At 38.7% G+C, this 17,430-nt stretch overlaps 1 protein-coding gene across 1 annotated transcript; it reads left to right on the top strand.

Moving 5' to 3' along the window:
- Positions 1-10,560: 10,560 nt before the first annotated feature.
- On the top strand, positions 10,561-17,206 carry LOC149943383 (uncharacterized). Its single transcript, XM_090176073.1, has 3 exons — positions 10,561-10,625; positions 10,695-11,189; positions 17,019-17,206. The coding sequence occupies exons 1-3, from the start codon at positions 10,607-10,609 to the stop codon at positions 17,204-17,206; spliced, it is 702 nt and encodes a 233-aa protein (XP_090032199.1). The 5' UTR covers positions 10,561-10,606.
- The last annotated feature ends 224 nt before the right edge of the window (positions 17,207-17,430 follow it).

Here is a 17,430-nt window from a genome sequence, read left to right as displayed (position 1 = left end):
TTGCTACGTAATAATCCTTGCTGATGGGCTAATAAAATTTTAGGCATAATTTTAACTTTACGTACAATTAGAGCAGCGTCTATAAATTCGACTTTATACGCGTCGACAGTGTCGCTAAAAAGGGTAAAATTATCGCTATTTCTAGTGAGTGAAACCTTAAGTTGTACGCCATTAATTAAATATTTGTTGAAATTAAAAATGTCACAAAAAATGTTCCCGTAAAGTTCAATTTCTTTTGATTCAGCAGCTAGAACCTGACGTTTTATGAATCCGGCGTTTGTTATCAGATCCATACTTCCAGCCGTGTCATCGTACCATCCAGATGTCGCAAGGTGAGTGTTTTTTGCATCGTACCCAAAGTTGAGCAAGGTTTCGATATAGGCCCTACAGGGGTAATTTGAGGCTGATGGTGAAACCGTCGTATCATTGAGTTTCACTTCGCATTGTTTGAATAGCGAATGCAGAGAATTGTTCACGAGCGAAACGTTAGACCCTGCATCCAAGTTGTCACCGTTGGTTTTGACGATTTTTACTTTACAATATATCATTGTCATTGCCAAATCTGTGTAAGAGTCTCCCGTACCCGGTACCACGAATTCGATGATAGAACTGCTGTCGATAGATGAAATTGGCTTACACCATACCGTTTGACCTTTTTCAACGCTGAGTTGAGTTGGTAGTTCGTTGAAAATATTTAATTCGCTTTTAAGTACTTCCATTTTTTTTTAGAGAGCAAAAATATCGCGAACCGTACGCGTGAACTTGCGGCGTTTAACTGAACTCTTTTTCTTTTTCTTCAATGGTTTCTTAGTAGTTTTTCTTCTCTTGCGACGACCCGAACCTTCTTGCGCTGCCATTTCGTCCACAGTTTCTGTCATTCGTTTATTGGCTGACGTTTTTAAGTCCTGACCTTGCAAGACGTCTCCGAGTACTTTCTTTCCTGTAGAAAGAGCCCTTTTTCCCACGTATTTGGCAGACTGTTTTAGGAATGGGAATACAAACCTAGCTAGCCCAGAAAAAAAGCTACCAATTCCGTGTCCTTTTTGTCCCGCAAACCCAGAGAAATAAGGTAAATCTACTCCGCCCCCCGCCTGATTTAAATAATATTGCATGTAGGGACAATTTCTATCAACGTACTGATAAGCCATTCTTTTTTTTTACTGAGCTCGTCGTAAATGTACTTTACACGTGACTGAACCAAACTGAAATGGCACGAATTCACCTAAACTAGTTCTTATATTAATGTCGATACAGTCAAAATAATTTCTACTCAGTTTAAGGTAATGCGGAGAATCGAAAGTTTTTGAAACGGTTGATCCATTGGGGGCGTTTTGGTCTACAACAATTGTTCGCAAAAGGGGGGCTAATGTATCCCCAACCATTTCATTTCCTACCAAATCGGAATACACGAACATAAGATCGGGGATGAATAAGTTTAATTGCATAGGGGAATCTGATCTGAATGCTACTTTAGGTGAAATATCAGTAACATTATCTCTAAATCCTAAAATTTTCCTCAACTTTGGCGTTAACTCGAGTTGATAATAATGTTTACTATAGGAAGTGTATTGTACGTGTCCACTTTCTAAACTATATTAAAATTTTCCTAATGAATCATTATCGAACTCTGAATTAGCGCTTTCCTTTAAATCAAGGTTCAAACTTTTAATACTTTCATTAAGTACGGCCAAAAGTTCATGAGGATTTTTGTAGTAGCCCTGAGGTATCTCGCGGAAGTCGTAGGTATATTTGTAATCTACTATGTGGGCTGGAGGTTTCGATAGTAATTCCTTAATTTCTATTCCACATCCCATTGGCTCACTTACGTTATAAAAAGATAAAGGATAAATAATTTCTACCAGAGCAATTTCCCAATCTCCGCGTAAACTAATGGGTTTGGCCAACGTTGTAGAATACGAGGCTAGAGTATTTTCTGAATTATTCTTATTCTTATCTCTAGTATTACTAGGAAGAGTTATGTAAATCCCAGACGTCATCTTGATTAACCCAACTATTAAACGATGGAGGATATCCTAGCCAACTAACGTACAATTGTTTTACTCCGTTTTTAGTTCTCTGACGTAAAATCTTGTTTAACTTGAACGAACGAGGCGCACTGACCTTTTGAAGCTCTCTCGAATAGAACGTCCCTTTTATATCGATTTCTGATAGGTCTTTTATTTTATAAACGGGAGGATGTCTTTTAACTATAGCTACGACTTTAAATATTTCTTCGGTATAATTAGCTTCGAAACCCTTTTGAAATATCATTTTAGTTGTATTTATTCTAACCAAATCCCCTACTTGGAATTGCGGTTTCATTTTCAGTTTCTCGGCATAATATTTAGAGTAGATATTATTGTACACACGTAATACGTTATTTTCCGAAACGTCATTAGGGGCCATTTTAATTGAGCTATGATAAGAGGAATTGTACGCTTCGACCAAGTCCTGTAAGACTTCCAAATATCTATTTGTGGAGTGATGGGTAAAATATCTATACATTTTTGTTTTTAACGTTCTATTAAACCTTTCTACGATAGAGGCTTTTATTTCGTCATTTTCGGTACTAAAAAATTTAACTTTATTCTTTTTGAAATATCCTTGTACTTCTTTATTCCTAAATTCCGTGCCCTTGTCCGATTGAAATTTATCTGGAATTCCGTCTTTAAAAACAATTTTTATATTTTTCAAAACCTCTTTCCCCGATTTAGTTTTAAGAGGTAACCCCCACGCTTTTCTACTAAAACAGTCTATAATTGTTAAAATGTATTTGTATCCGTCATTATCTGCCTCTAACGAGCGCATATCGTTAATATCAGCCTGGTATTGTTCCCTTATATTACTAATTACTATTTTATTTCGTTGAAACTTTTTATATTTCGGCCTATGCATCGTAAAAGCGTCGATTCCTCTTAACCATTTTTCTACAGTTTCGTTACTTAAGCCGTGAGACTTTACGGACTGGAATAACCTTTCAGCGCCTCCGAAAGAAGCCGGATGCTTCGGGTTAAAATATATTTTTTCTAAAATAGCTTCGCCCATACTTTAGACTTTTGCGCGCGACTCCTTGTTTGTTTATAAGAGTGAAGAGAAGAGTCAGACGTGGAGGAGGAGTGATCTCGGTTAAGGCTACGAGTGGGGCGGGGCTTATCTGTCCTGCGCGCACGCCCACTTTGAGGAACCGGATACTCGCGCTTAACGGGAGAACGTCGTTGTCGGGTTCTCGGAGCTAGCGGGGAGGGAAAGCCTTGGATTGCAGGTGAAGAGTTAAATTGGGTTAAATTGGAAATAAACGCGAAATATCCGATAGGTTTTGGGTGGGTTTTAGGATTTAAATACGCTTTGGTAATTTCGCTAATATTGGAACCTTTAATAGGTCGACCGTTTATTACGAGCTCCCCGTTTTCATCCCACCGTATTCTTTCGGGTACAGTTTCCAACTGATCCACCATGCTTTGCGCTTTTTGGTAATATATCAAAGGCAAATCGTCTATCCAGTCCCTACTTAGCGAGTCGAATGCGGGGGCAATTTCGATTTCTTTAGGAGCCGAGGCTTGCCTACGTAGATTTCCGTGTGTCATTAAAGCTTATTCGTATAAAATCCATTTCGAGGCGTCGTCTAAATCTTTCATATTTAATATTTGGTCCATCTTAACGTCTAATTCAGAGACTGTCAGAGCGAGGGGGTGCGGGAACGGGTCTGGCTTTAAAACGCCGCTAGGGACGAGAATCATTTTTCTGGCGTGTTTCATTGTTTACTACCGAATATAGAACCAAGAAGGGTTGAAACGACGGGTAGAAGAAACGAGAAAAATCCGCCCCCAGACTGAACTAACAATTTCTTTTTACTTTTCCAAGCTACCCGCTTACTAGCTAGTTTTCGAATGGTATTTTTATGACGAGATAACCTGGTTTTTTGGGTATTTGATAGTTTTACGTTACCAATTAAAGTGTTATGAATACATTCACTGATAGCGTCTATGAGGGATTTGTCGGCTTTAGCTAAAATGGCTTTTCTTTGAACGGGTTTGCAACTACCGAGATATCGGAGAGCGTCTCTCTCGATACGTACTCTACGAGACATGATTAATAACTGATTGAAGTTACGAAATGTAAGTTCTATTTATTTATTTAGGGAGATAACCGTAGCACGTTTCTCCCGGTAAAATATTAGTCAAGACTCTTTGATCTTCGGGACAAGTTTGAGTTAAATTGAATACTAGGTAACCGTGAGGTCTCGAAGTCGCGTCTTCGTAAGCGTCAACTACAAAACGCCACTTATCAGGGAACATTTGTCTAGCGAGATAAGCCACTTGCTGACGGTCTCGGGGACTTTTCAATAAAATTATGTAATGCGAATTCAGGGATATGGATCTGCTATCTTTTGATTGATGGAATAAGTTCTGTGTAATAAAAATAACGCTTAGAGAACGGTGATGGGTGCCTTTCACGAATAAATCACCAATTTGACCTTTACTCTCGCTCATCTGGTCGTCGATAACTAATAATATAGGATCTTTTCCGTCATAATCAGATAAAACAGGCAATCCTTCTTTAAAAACTACCCTGTGCTTCATTTTATCGTATAGAGCTTGCCATTCTCCGTAATACCAATGTATTTCTTTGAAACCCGGAACAAACATTTCCTCTTCGTGATTAATTATAGATTCAATTAAATAGCTTTTGCTACTCTGACTCGGGCCTGCCGTTACGCAATTAAACGGATGAATAAATTGCATGGTTATCTCTCTTCGAGTACTAGCGTACAAATGAAAATGTAAATTAAAATTCGGTTAAATTTATGGGACTCTTCAGCGGAGGAAAAATATAATCGAATAACCTATTTCATCCCTTACCCCGTATAGGTTTGATATTCACATTAGAGTCGCAAGACTATATTTACTTTAGAGTCGTAAGACTGAAACCTATATTCACTTTAGAGTGGAGAGACTAATTTTTAGCGAGAATTAGCAATTAGATTCGCTTTATAGCCGTAGGGTACCGTAGTGAAGTCGTCCAGTAACCGTACCTTGTCTACGACGGGTCTATAGATTTTAGTACGGTCAACGGAAACGACCGTATGATCGGGTAGACGCAAAATCTGCCTCGGCTGTGGTACGGTTACTGGCTCGTTCGTTTCTCCGTCGACACCTATCAATCTTTTAAGCGTGTCCATATTAACCAAATCTTTAATGCCTTGATTTATACGGAACCCTTTGACTTTCATTTCGTAGGAGACTTTACCGGTCGTAGGGTTCAGTACTTTAAAGGCGTAATTTTTTGCGCCACCTGTTGCCAATTCTTAGATGTACGAGCCTTTTCCGTACTTTGCCAACTCATTGGTCATGTCTCCGAGATAATTTCCAGTCTCAATCTCTATTCCATCTCGTTCTTTTAGATAAATGCAACTGTCCGTATCATAATAATACGTAAGCTGGCCTAATCTCCTTAAATAAGAGTATAACTTGATCCTAGCCATTGCGGTCGTATAGGCTGCAATTACTACGTTCGTGTTTGGGTAAACAAGATCAATATCTTTCAAAAACGCCCACTTGATCACGCAATGCGTTTGACTTAATGGAATAACCGATTTAACTTCTATGTCGGGGTCTAAGAATAAATCGAAAAACTTTTTGGGATCGCTAATAATAGCCGATTGGTCTTTGCGAGGGTTTAAACCAAAACGACCCCAAAAAGAGTTAAGACAAAGCTTCGCGATGGTACGAAGTCCAGGGCTCTTTTTAATATTGGTAGGATCAAGTTTTACTCCTTCCTTTTCGTAATATTCGTCAACGTATTTCTTAATCTCTTCATCGGTCTCTATTCCCGCGGGTAAGCCGCTGGATTCCTGTTTGAGTTTAAGAAACGCGTTGACGTACTCGGAGAAAAGACCGCCCTCTTTCGATATCGGGTCGTATTTTACTACCTCGTATTCCCAAATTTCGTGAATAGAAATGACCTTGTAACCCATTTCGATTGCCAACTGTACCTCATCTGCAACCCAAGTACCAGTTATTTGTCGTTCTGAGTCTTCGTGGGGACAATCCTGCTGGTTTCGAGACTCACTACATTTTTGGCAGTTGGCAAACACTAGTTTCGATCCTATTCTTTGGGGTAAAACGGGATGGTAGAGAGATTGAGGCGGTAACATTGTGGCTTTTATTAATCCGTTTACGGTAGAAATGTCCGGGAAAGGAGCTTTTACATGTATTTTAGGGTGTCCCACTGGTAACTTGCAATACTTGTTACACCACGGATAGAGTGAACAAATATCAATGTATTTAATTTCCTCCCCCTCTTTACACTTGTGATGTAATTTCAAGGCTGACGTACGTCCTCCGAAAAAGGCTTCGCGGGGGCGGATTGGTTCTTTAATTTTAAATTTTAAATTTTCGGTAGAAAGATATGCGTCGATGACGGAGTTAGTACTCCGCTCAGCTTTGAAGGTACATTCCCATTTTTCATGGACAGTGTATCCCAATTGTTTCAAACGGTTAGTGGTAGCAATGGTTGACGCGTATCGCGAATTATGGGTCTGAGTGTGGTCGCCGTATAACGCTAAGTTTCTATTGATAGGAAAACACGTTTTACACCCGTGATAATAACAACCGTGATATTGAAAGACTTCGTTATCGAGAAGTCCGTCCACGTTAATGTTAAGAATTCTAGGTTCAAATCCATTAAAAGCAGACTGAATTTCCTTCCCTCGTAAGTGAGACATCCATTCAAGCCATTCGATCGCTCCAAAACTCTGGTTGCAGTTCATACGATAGCCGAAAGGGGGCACTACACCAATCGTATCGGGCTGTAAAAAGTGTTTCCTAAAGATAAAACTGCATACTCCCGCAATCGTTATCGCAGTTAAGAACGGGTCTATTTTGAATTTATCCATGAAAATAGAACGATATGATAAACAGCCTTGCAAAAGAATGTTTACGTCCTGGCGACAGTACCGGATTAAATCTCTTTTATAATCAAAATAATTAAAGTTGGGGTCCGAATTTCCGCAAGCTTCGGACCGGGAATCGTTATACCACTGGATAAATTCATCGTAGGCCTTACCGCTTAAACGATTAGGGTCGTACGCCTCCATCGGAGGCATGTCATTATGTAGTACGTAATTGGTTTCGTTCGAACGGGCTGGATCAAATTCATGGTCTACGGTATTAAACAGTAAATGCGGGAAATGTCCCTTATTTAAATTATTATCTTAACCAAATGTGGAAACGAATTGAGAAAGGGCAAAGGGCATAAAATTTAAGGAATCTAAGAATTTTAATTTTTTATACTGTACATTCATGAATTTGGTCCCGTCTGTCAAGACTTTAGGGGTCCACTTTAAATCGACCATTTTACGTACTATAAATTGCGCGTCGTAACCTTTAGCGTTATGGGCAATACATATTATCTTATCAGCCACTCTGTTAAGCGTACGAAGATACTCTAGAAAGTCGCCGACGGGGTCTTTTGAGAGAAATATTTTCTCCCGAGGACCACTACCGCATTTAGCGCATGCGTACTGACTATCTTTTTCTTCGAAACAGAATTTACACGCTTTTTGCGAAACGCATAAAATTGGTTCGTGAATCAAAGCATTGGCGTCAGTACGATTTGTTTGTTTACATTCCAAGTCATAAAAAACAAAGACTTCCGTTTTTGGAGTACTTCTCTTGGTCAGTGGTGATTCTTCATTGTCGGAGTCGTGGACCCGTTTATTATTGCTATTTATTCGAGAACGAGTAGTTTTATCGGCAGAATCTTTACGGACGGTCTTTAAAGGTTGCATGTAACATAGATGACCTGCGGGGTTAAACTCACTACACGAAAGACAATAGGTCTCTCCACAAACGTGTACTGCCTTACGCTTAAACATACTGATAAATTTTCCGCAAAGATTACAAACGTAAATTTTATTACATAAGGGCTCGGGTCCTGATAAATGGTACTCGTAACAATTTTGATTAGGGAAAACTCTTAAACATGTTTGGCAAGTTATTTTATCTACCTCCTTCCTGCAATCTTGTTTTCTACAACAAGCGTGACAGAAAAGAATGCATTTATGCTCACTGAGATGATTAAAACCTACTAAACATTTTTCGCAAAAGTAATTAAACGCGAAAAGGGGTTTAGGGTTAGTAATTACGTTGAAATGTGTGTCAATATTTAGAAGATAAAGACGTTTGCGGAGAGGCCCTTCTAGTTCCCTCTCTTCTTTGACGTCGCCGAAAATAACTAAGGGTACGGGATCGCGTAATCGAAAAACGATAATACTGTATTCGGGCAATATTTCTTGGAACCGAGTTAAAGCGTCCGGACCCGCGCATTCTTCGTCTGTTAATGCAGAATAAGCCAAAAGGGTCCTAGCTTCGCGGGTCTGTAATAGCATTTCAATATTTTTTCCTCTACACTGTCTTATAGTAGTATATTTTCTTTTAAGTTCTCCATCATTTTTATTTTCCATGTATTCTCTATGAGCTATGGCTACTACAAGAGCTCGTGCTAAACAAATTTTATCAGGGTTATTTATCGTTATGGTGCATTTTTTATAAAAAGAAAACTCTTTTTCAAGGGAAATCCCTAACCCAACTGATCTAATTCCGCCTTGCGGTAATCTGACTCGATTAAACGTAACCGTAACTATTCCTTCAAAAAAACTACCATCGTTCTCGGATCTATAGCTTTTTTCTTCGATATACATCATCAACCATTGCAAGTCTAATTGGTCCCGACGCCGGAAACTGACGTTAATTTGAAAGCCGTGGTTAGTGACGTTCACTAATGAAACCGAAACCATATCTGATTTCAAACAGTCCTCTAATAGGGTTTCCATCAATATATAAATACCATTTTCTATATTATTTTCTAACCGGACATTTAAAGTCCGTCCCATTAGTCCAAAATTTTGAAAATTTTGGATATTATTATTCAATATTTTAACAGAACCTGGTAAATTAAGAAAGGATGGAGGCGTTATTGGTGCGTCAACCAGCCCACCTCCAACTTGAGGAGGAGACGAAGTGGGGGCAGCCAAATTTGCGTTCTCGGGGTTCGCGTTTTTCTCAGCAGTCTGAGACGATGGAGGTGAATACTGCGGAGCTCGTGAGGGGCCAGCGACCGCTATAGGGTCATTATTACGCTGAGAGGAAATATTATGAGGGGGCCTGCTACTACTACTAGCCGTACGAGCAGCTAACAACGCTTTAGCTTCCTCGAACATTTCGGCTGCCCTTGCGGCTGCGGCTGCAAGTTCCTCCGCGTCCCGTCGGGCAACTTGTACGTTCTCAGCTAAGCGCTGAATGCTGTCCGTACTGGGGGACGACATGATAAAATTATCTTCCAAAGATAAAGAGTGGCATGTGTCATCTGATTCTAGAAAGGGTGAGGGAGCATCCATAGGCGTATACGAGGGCGAAAAACGTACTTCGTCAGGTGGAATAGAACTAGGTCTTAAAAGGGGTGAAGGTAAATTAACGATAGGGGGCGAACAGATTTGATGGGTTAGTTGATATTCTCTAAGATAATCTCGTACCATTGTCATTTCTTTTAAACGTTCCAATTGCGAATCAGTTACTGTAGTTAAGGAAAGGGTAGGGTCTTGGGTATCAGTTAAATCTATTATTTCCATTTCTGGAGAATCGGGTAAAGTTACTATGGGTACTTCCGGGAGCTCGTTATCAGTTATATCAATCAATTCAGGGGAGTCGATTATAATCATTTCCGGGGTATCAACTAAATTAATTTCTGGGTATTGTACACCTTTCATTTTAATGCCAATTTACTTAAACCTTATACAAAAAATTACGATAAAAAAATCAAAATAAACTTACGTAGAGAGAGAGAGAGCTTCAAAAATCCTGGTACTAGACGCACAAAGAACAACAATAGAGTGACGTTCCCCCAGTTCAGACACCCCCCTTATATAGGGCCTAGGGGAAGATAGTAAGCTTATCTCTTATTCCCAAAGAACTTGTTCAGTTCTCGAGAAAATATTAGGGTTATGCTAAAATTTATACTTATTTACGCTAAATATTCCATTTAACTTCATTTCCGATATGGACACTGAAGTACAAACATCTGCCATAATCACCGTCCTGAAACAACCTTCTAAAATTATAGCCGTAGTGATTATTTTAATTACAATTTTCTTATTTGAGTTTATTTTGTGGTATTTTGAAAACGTTTCTACCGTAAAATTGTAACTTTTTTCACTGTAGTTCTCAAAATGGTATTAAAAGTATACTAATTTTATGTTAATTTCTATTAATTGTATTGTTTTCTAGGATATGATTGCATCACAACCTCTCGAGAGGAAACTACAATGGGTTTTTTTCTTCTTCCAAGTGGATTAATATGTGACGTCAATGGGAATAATTAGAGGCAGTTTCGAGCACGGGACGGTTTAATTTCGAGTGTCTAGAACTGTTATCTCAGAGTGACAGCCGATAGAATTTGAAGGTTATTTGAAGGTTATTTGAAGTTTAGATCACGTGATGAATTAATCTCAACAAGATAGGAACTGATTAATCACCCATGCGTCATTTCTCTCTGAGACGCTGAACTGAAAAGAAGTGCATCCGCTTTGCTCTCGACATCTACCGTAAACATGGAAAAACGATCTATTGGTAAGCATTATTTTATTAATACTATTACTATTTCAATAGACAAAGGCTTAACATTTTCATTTTCTATAGCCGAGACGCATACCGTATCCAAACGCCGGGGCAAAGAAAGACGTATCAACATAAAAATCACGTTAGGAGGATCAGTCTACATTTCTTTTGGTTTCGACGGATCAAAATTACAAGTTCTCTTCTTCAAAAAATCGAACGAAAATATTCTGTTCCTGACCTCCGAAGCTTTCACCAATCTACTCTCTCTTTGGGGAGAGCTTTTCGCCGCCGCTACGCAAACCGGAGCATCGTCTCTAACCCACAACATCATCGACTATCACGACAACAACGTATCCGTCGTCGCCACGATCAACAACATCAAATTGAACTCTGCCTACGGTCATGTTCTGGATCTGGGAGCTCGCGAAATCGGTGAGTTCCAAAAAAAAATTGATTTTATTCGGTTTCAAATAAATCTTTTAAACGAACATAAAAATGTTATCGAATGCATGTACTTAGCTATTGTTAAAAACCTTAAAAAAATTCACGAATTATTATATGGAAAACCTTTCGAGGGTTTATTTTTGTACCCAGATCAATTTAATTCGTACCATCAAGTAAAATCTTATTTTGGGTGTTTTAAATCACCCTCAGAAGTACTACAAGATTTTACTAATTTACTCGTAGATAATCAATTAACCTGTAAACTTAGCTACTTTAATTTGTTTTCATTGTGTAATGCACAAGATAACCATCTAATGGAATATCTGATAGTACCTACTAACATGTAAACCAAAGTTCTAAAATAAAAAAATTAAATGTAAATAACTTGTTTTTATTACCTAGAGATTAGAAATTAAGGGGTTCAGAAGCGATAAGCAAACGGGTAAAAAATCTAATCTCCAGATATCCGCGCGAGGAAAACAAATTCTGGAGAATGGGGATGGGGGAAAGCAACTGGTGATTAGAAGGGGTGAAAGCAATGGGGGAAAGGAGCTGGTGAACGAGAGATAAAGTATCCAGTGAATGGGGGTTGGGGGGAAAGCAACCCGTGAACGGGAGAATCTGGTGAATAGAAATTCTGGTGATTAGAAATTCTGGTGATTAGAAATTCTGGTGATTGAGAGAGAGGCGCGGGTGGGGGAGGAACGGGAGAGGCGCGGATGAACGGCGGGAGCCAAGCTACAGCTTTGTGTCTATTTGGTGATTGAGAATTTCATTCTCAATCACCAGATAGAAACCCTTCTCTCTTCCATAAAACGAAGCCAGCAAGCCAAATGATTTTTGTCCATGTCCGACCCAAAAATGGTATCCTCTAGATTTTCCACGAAGAGATTTGCTATAACCGGTGATAATGGATTCCCCATTGCTAGGCCGTCTTTTTGTTTATAAATTTGGGAATTAAAGTCAAAATAAGTACTATTTAAACATAATTCCGAAAGCTTAAGAATTGTATTGATTTTAAGAGGAGATCTTTGTAATAAATTAGGGTCATTTCTCAATTTAGATTCCAATAATTTAAGGGCTTCATTTATAGGGATACTACCATACATATCGGTTATATCAAAACTCCCTAAGACGTCATTCTGGGATAAGACAGGGCAATGGGATTTTAGTTTTTTAATACAATCTTCAGAGTTTTTTAAACAAGAAATATTGTTTCCAATTAAAGGGGAAATTATATTACATAAAATTTTTCCCGTGTTGTACGTTGGGTTTCCATATGAAGCTACTATAGTTCGTAGTGGGTTATTCGGCTTATGAATTTTGGGTTTTCCATAAATATGAGGGGTCTGAACATTGTCATTATAGAATCTAAATCTCTCCTTTTCCGTAATTTCTTTTGATTTCACCGCTTGATTTATAATAATCCTAAGTTTCCTATCAATGTCCTGAGTACAGTCATTTTAAATATTAGAATTTTACAAATCTTTTTTCAAATCGCCCGCCTTGGACTGTGTATATTTTCCATAATGACACCATCGCCCATTTTTACCTCTCCGAGGGGACAAAGTCCCCTAGGAGGGGTTATACAACCACCGTGTCTGTCTGTGGGTCTGTCTGTCAGGCCTGCGAACGCGTTCGCATTTTCGGTGCAAAGTGTAATCACTGCGTACGCAGTTTCTCGAGATCTCTGCGTTCACAGTTTCTCGAAGGGTTGGCAAAACCATCGTGTGACGGTGAGCGTTAACGGATTCATTTGCGGTTTGGTTTGGATGGTGTTTTTTCGCTCACCGTCGTGACGGTTTGGTGTTTTACGTTTTTGTAATATTTATGCGTAGGTTGTGAGTGTTGAATTTGTTGTGTTTGTGTTCTGATGGTTGTGCATGTTGAGTCTGTTGTGTTTATATGGGCGTTTTCTCTCCAACTTCTTCTTAATGACTTTGGGACGGACCGAGTGCTTAGTTTAATGCTACCTCTCAACGTCCAATGGCAGGGTTTCCACCAGTTGTACACGGTATTCGTCTTAGTATCAATTTGCGATCGCATCGGGCGGGATTTGAACCCGAGACCTCCTGCTTGACAGGCGGACGTTCTACCACAGAACCACCGACACTTGTTACGCCTTATTGAAAATTAGACCTTCAGCTTTATCGGAAGCGTATTTAATAGAGTACGAAATTTTGGTTTAATTGAAATAGATTTGAAATTGAAATTATTGCATCGAAGAAATTCTAATTTAGCGTTTCTCTATTGATTAAAAACAAATGCGCCACCCAGGTTTCGAACCCAGACCATTCGGCTTGTCAGTCGAGCGCTCTACCACAGAACCTCCGATAGCTCCTTAGGTTCACTGAAATTATTACCTATTATGCTTACGATGCGTGTCTTAAAGTCTTTTTTTATTAATGAATTTATGAAGGCCTAATCTGGTTTTTTTAAAGGTTAAATCTTGTTTTAGCGCAGTCAGCCGAGATAAGAGGGTTAAAGGGTAGACCCTGTGGGTGGTCCACTTTGTTAGTTTTTTTGTTATTTGTTTACGGGTATTATTAACGACCTATATATAGTTGTGTTAATTCAAAGGAGATAATTTAACGTTAATTGCTGTAAGAGCTGGCGGTTAGTCAAGTGGCTCTCTGTGCTTTGTTGATGGTAAGGTTTTTGCTTCTTGTAAATATATTTGGTGTGGATATTTGGATATCTACGATTTCTAACGCAGTCAATGATTTCCTGGGTGTGCGAGTCATTATATGATATTGGAAATTGGACGGCATTGGTCTTTTTCATGCGGTATGTGTCACAACGTCAACTGGAAGTCTACGAGCGTTGAAATAAAATGAGCGTTAAAGATGCGGCAAGTATTTCGTAAGCGAGAAAAATACAAATACCATCTGTAGATATTTCTTTCATTAAAATTTGCTTAGTATTATATTCAACTGATAAACATGTACTGTAAAAAGGGTTAAATTCAATTGTGCATTGTTTTAGTAAGTCTAACTCGCTGTTGTAACTACTTCATTTATAATATTCTGAATAAATTAAACTCGATTGTTTCGTCACAATTATTTAAATTAAAATTTTATACCGGGCAGGGTTTGAACCGAGAATACGTTTTTCGTAAATAACTCTGAATTGCGGAGATATCTTTGGGGGTCGTGTCGAGAAATTAATACCACTAGGGACCATTCTTCCGAGGAGAGGTATATTTTGGCTTGCCAACTTGTTTACCTAGCCGCTATAGAGAGGGAGAAAGAAAGAAGAGGGGCACAAATTTATATCTTATATATTGGTTTGAAATATTATAATTATTTATTTAAAAAGTTTAAAACTAACAAAACGATTTAGCGTATTGAATAAATGATTAGTATTGTAACATAATTTTAAATCAGTCTACACTGTATTAACAAAATCTTATGATAAGGGTAAAAAATATATGGAAAATTTTTCACATCCTTTATTTGTTTTTCTTAAAATTCCAGCTCTGTAGATTAGTGTTTTGAACCGTACCCGGCGCAGCGCGTGTAAAACAGAATAGTTATAAGTAGTATTATTTTGCCATTTGAAGAACACTTGGAGCCGTTGTAGCTCATTGGAGCCCAAACGTTTTGTAGCTTACCTATACGAGGCTGATATAAGATAGTGTTTATACTTAGAAGACAGATAACTTAAGCAATGGTGGACACGTTACTGGTATTTCCCAGTAAACATTGTGAAAGGTACGCGTTGAGTGGTGAAAAAACTAATACGTCGTAAGGTCAAACTGCAACTGAAAGTATTAAAGGTCGATATATTCACGGTATAAAAGCCGCTGAAATCCAAAAAGAGCCATATTTTCTCGGAGCTCCGTAAACACTAAGTAAAAAATTAAGTTTTACCCCTATAAAATACTGTGGTTGTTTATCACTTGACTCATTTCTCAATATGGATTTAAGTTTACAACACCCTTTTAATGGCTTAGTGGCGGGAATAACAGGATGTGGTAATAGCGTTTTTGTGGGCAAATTAATCGAACACAAAGCAATGCGCATTAATCCCCCACCCGAGCGTATAATTTGGTGTTATACGGAATACCAAGATAAATTATTTAAGTCCATATTTAGTCATACGCCAAGTGTTGAACTTCACGACTGATTATTGGACGTGGACAATTTAAATGTCAATACTAGAAACTTTGTAATATTAGATGATTTGTTGCGCGAAATCGCCAATAATAAGGATGTTACGAACCTGTTTATTCGAGGATCTCACCACAGAAATACATCGGTGTTGATTTTAATGCAGAACCTCTATTATCCAGGGAAGGAAATTCGAACCTTGAATCTCAACGCTCACTATCTGGTAATCTTTAAAACGCCGAGAGACCAGTCCGCGATTTTTCATTTAGCGAAACAGATATCACCAGTCAACAGCAAATACGTTGTAGACGCTTTCAGACAAGCTACAGCTACCAGTTTCGGCGAGGGGCTGGTCACTCCGCGTAATCGGTGTACAGAGCCGTACCTTTGACTGTACTAATGGATGCCTTTGTCAGTGCTAATCTAAGCGTAATCCGGTGTACAGACTTTCTAAGATTGGTTAGCCCCTCGAGTTTCGGATACCTTTTCGTGGATCTCAAGGCCTCCACCACGATAGATAGAAGACTACGTACTGGCATATTACCAGGAGAGCAAGCCGCCGTGTTTATACCAAAATGATAGCGATTGCCGAATCAAACTTTTTCAGAGTTCGAGGGGAGTGGATCGTAAAGGAGATATGTTTTCTCATGGAGGAGACAGGCGACTTTAATGCCTGGATCATCAAAGCGCCGTGCTCATTCTCGGACTTATCGTACACTCTTAAAACAAAAGGTGTATTTTCTTGTCCCATATTTAACACCTTAACAGGTTTATAAAGGATGTTATTCTACACATTAAAAAGCAGTTTTCCTGCTAGGGTGTTTATTTACACTGTTTGGGATGCTTAGGTCCTCCGTTTTGGTTACTTTTTTATACAGTTTGTGGTATAAACCTATTCCCTTCAGGGTACAAGACTACTCCTTTTAGGGTACCAAACGACTACCTTCAGGGTGCTACAATACTCCTTTTAGGGTACTAAACTACTGCCTTAAGGGAGCTACACCCTTACGAGGTGTTAAACCACTCAATTTACGGGGTAATATAACATCCTTTATACACCTTTTCAAGTTTTTAATTTGGGACAATAAAAATCCCTTTAGATCGTTTAAATTAACATTAAAGAGTGTTTTTTTACAGATATTACACCCTTAATATACCATTAAAACACCCTTTGTTTTAAGAGTGTACGAGGATAAAAGGCAGTGTCGATGGTTAACGAGGAACAGTTGCGACTTACGCTGGAAGGAAGGAGATCATACGTTTGAATTGGCGCGAGAAATTGCTCTCGAAATTAAACAAAAAGCAATTTTGTGACCAAAGGTTTGGAAAAATCTATAATTTTATCTAAGTTTTTGGAAACCGAGGTTGTTAACGCCGAAGACTCGGGCTGTCCCCGTCTAGTAACAAGAGGTTGTATTTATCATCGAGACAAGAATAACTGTACCCTAGTGAAGGCCTTCCGGTTAGCTACATGGCTCCGCCGAAGAGAGTGCACGAGCACTTAAGACTTTTTGAAATATTTGAGATCTTGTAACGCTTGCCAACGGAATGCCACCATTAAATTCGCGAACAAGGATGCGACAAAAACGTTAGTTGAGTGTTGTATAAATATCTGGCGGGGCAATGTTTCCCTCACAGACGATCAGAAGAAGCGATTGAAGAAACACCGAAATTCGATACGCCGGGCTGCCCAGAATATTCCGCTTTCAAAAAGAAGAAAAATTCTAATTAAAAAGGGTATCTTTCTCCCGATATTACTTGGACCCTTACTCTCGATTATTAGTTCCGTAGCCGGTGCTGCCATTAGTAAAGCAATTAAATAAAAACAATGGCAATTTTTTTTTATTAGTTTTCGAGGATACGTACCAAAGACTTAATGCAAATAGTGATTTAAAAGTGGACACTACCCTAGAATTAGAAAAAGACGATAAACTTAAAACCATAATCGAGGATTCCAATTTAAACAATACTGAAAAACTGAATCGATATAAGCACGTGCTTTCGAGAGTAATCATAAAAAAGCCAAGAAAAAGGTGAAAAAACCGTCTAAGCCACATAATTGGAGCGCCGAAATTGTCTCCGCCGTACCAGCCTATATGATAAATGAGTGTTTGAGCTTGTACAAATGGATAGAACTTTCCGGGAAATTTAAGTGGACGGACGCTGGTGGTTGAAGTTATCTCTATGGGGGTAATTGCGATATTAATCGAGTCATTCTTAAAATCGCCAAAGATCTTAACCGCAGTTTTAATCGTGTTCAT

This window comes from Leiobunum rupestre, chromosome 5 (genome assembly GCF_980474605.1).
Source record: "Leiobunum rupestre chromosome 5, qqLeiRupe1.1.hap1, whole genome shotgun sequence".
NCBI lineage: Eukaryota > Metazoa > Arthropoda > Arachnida > Opiliones > Sclerosomatidae > Leiobunum > Leiobunum rupestre.
The sequence above is the reverse complement of the archived record's forward strand: the minus strand, read 5'-3'. Positions and strand labels throughout refer to the sequence as shown.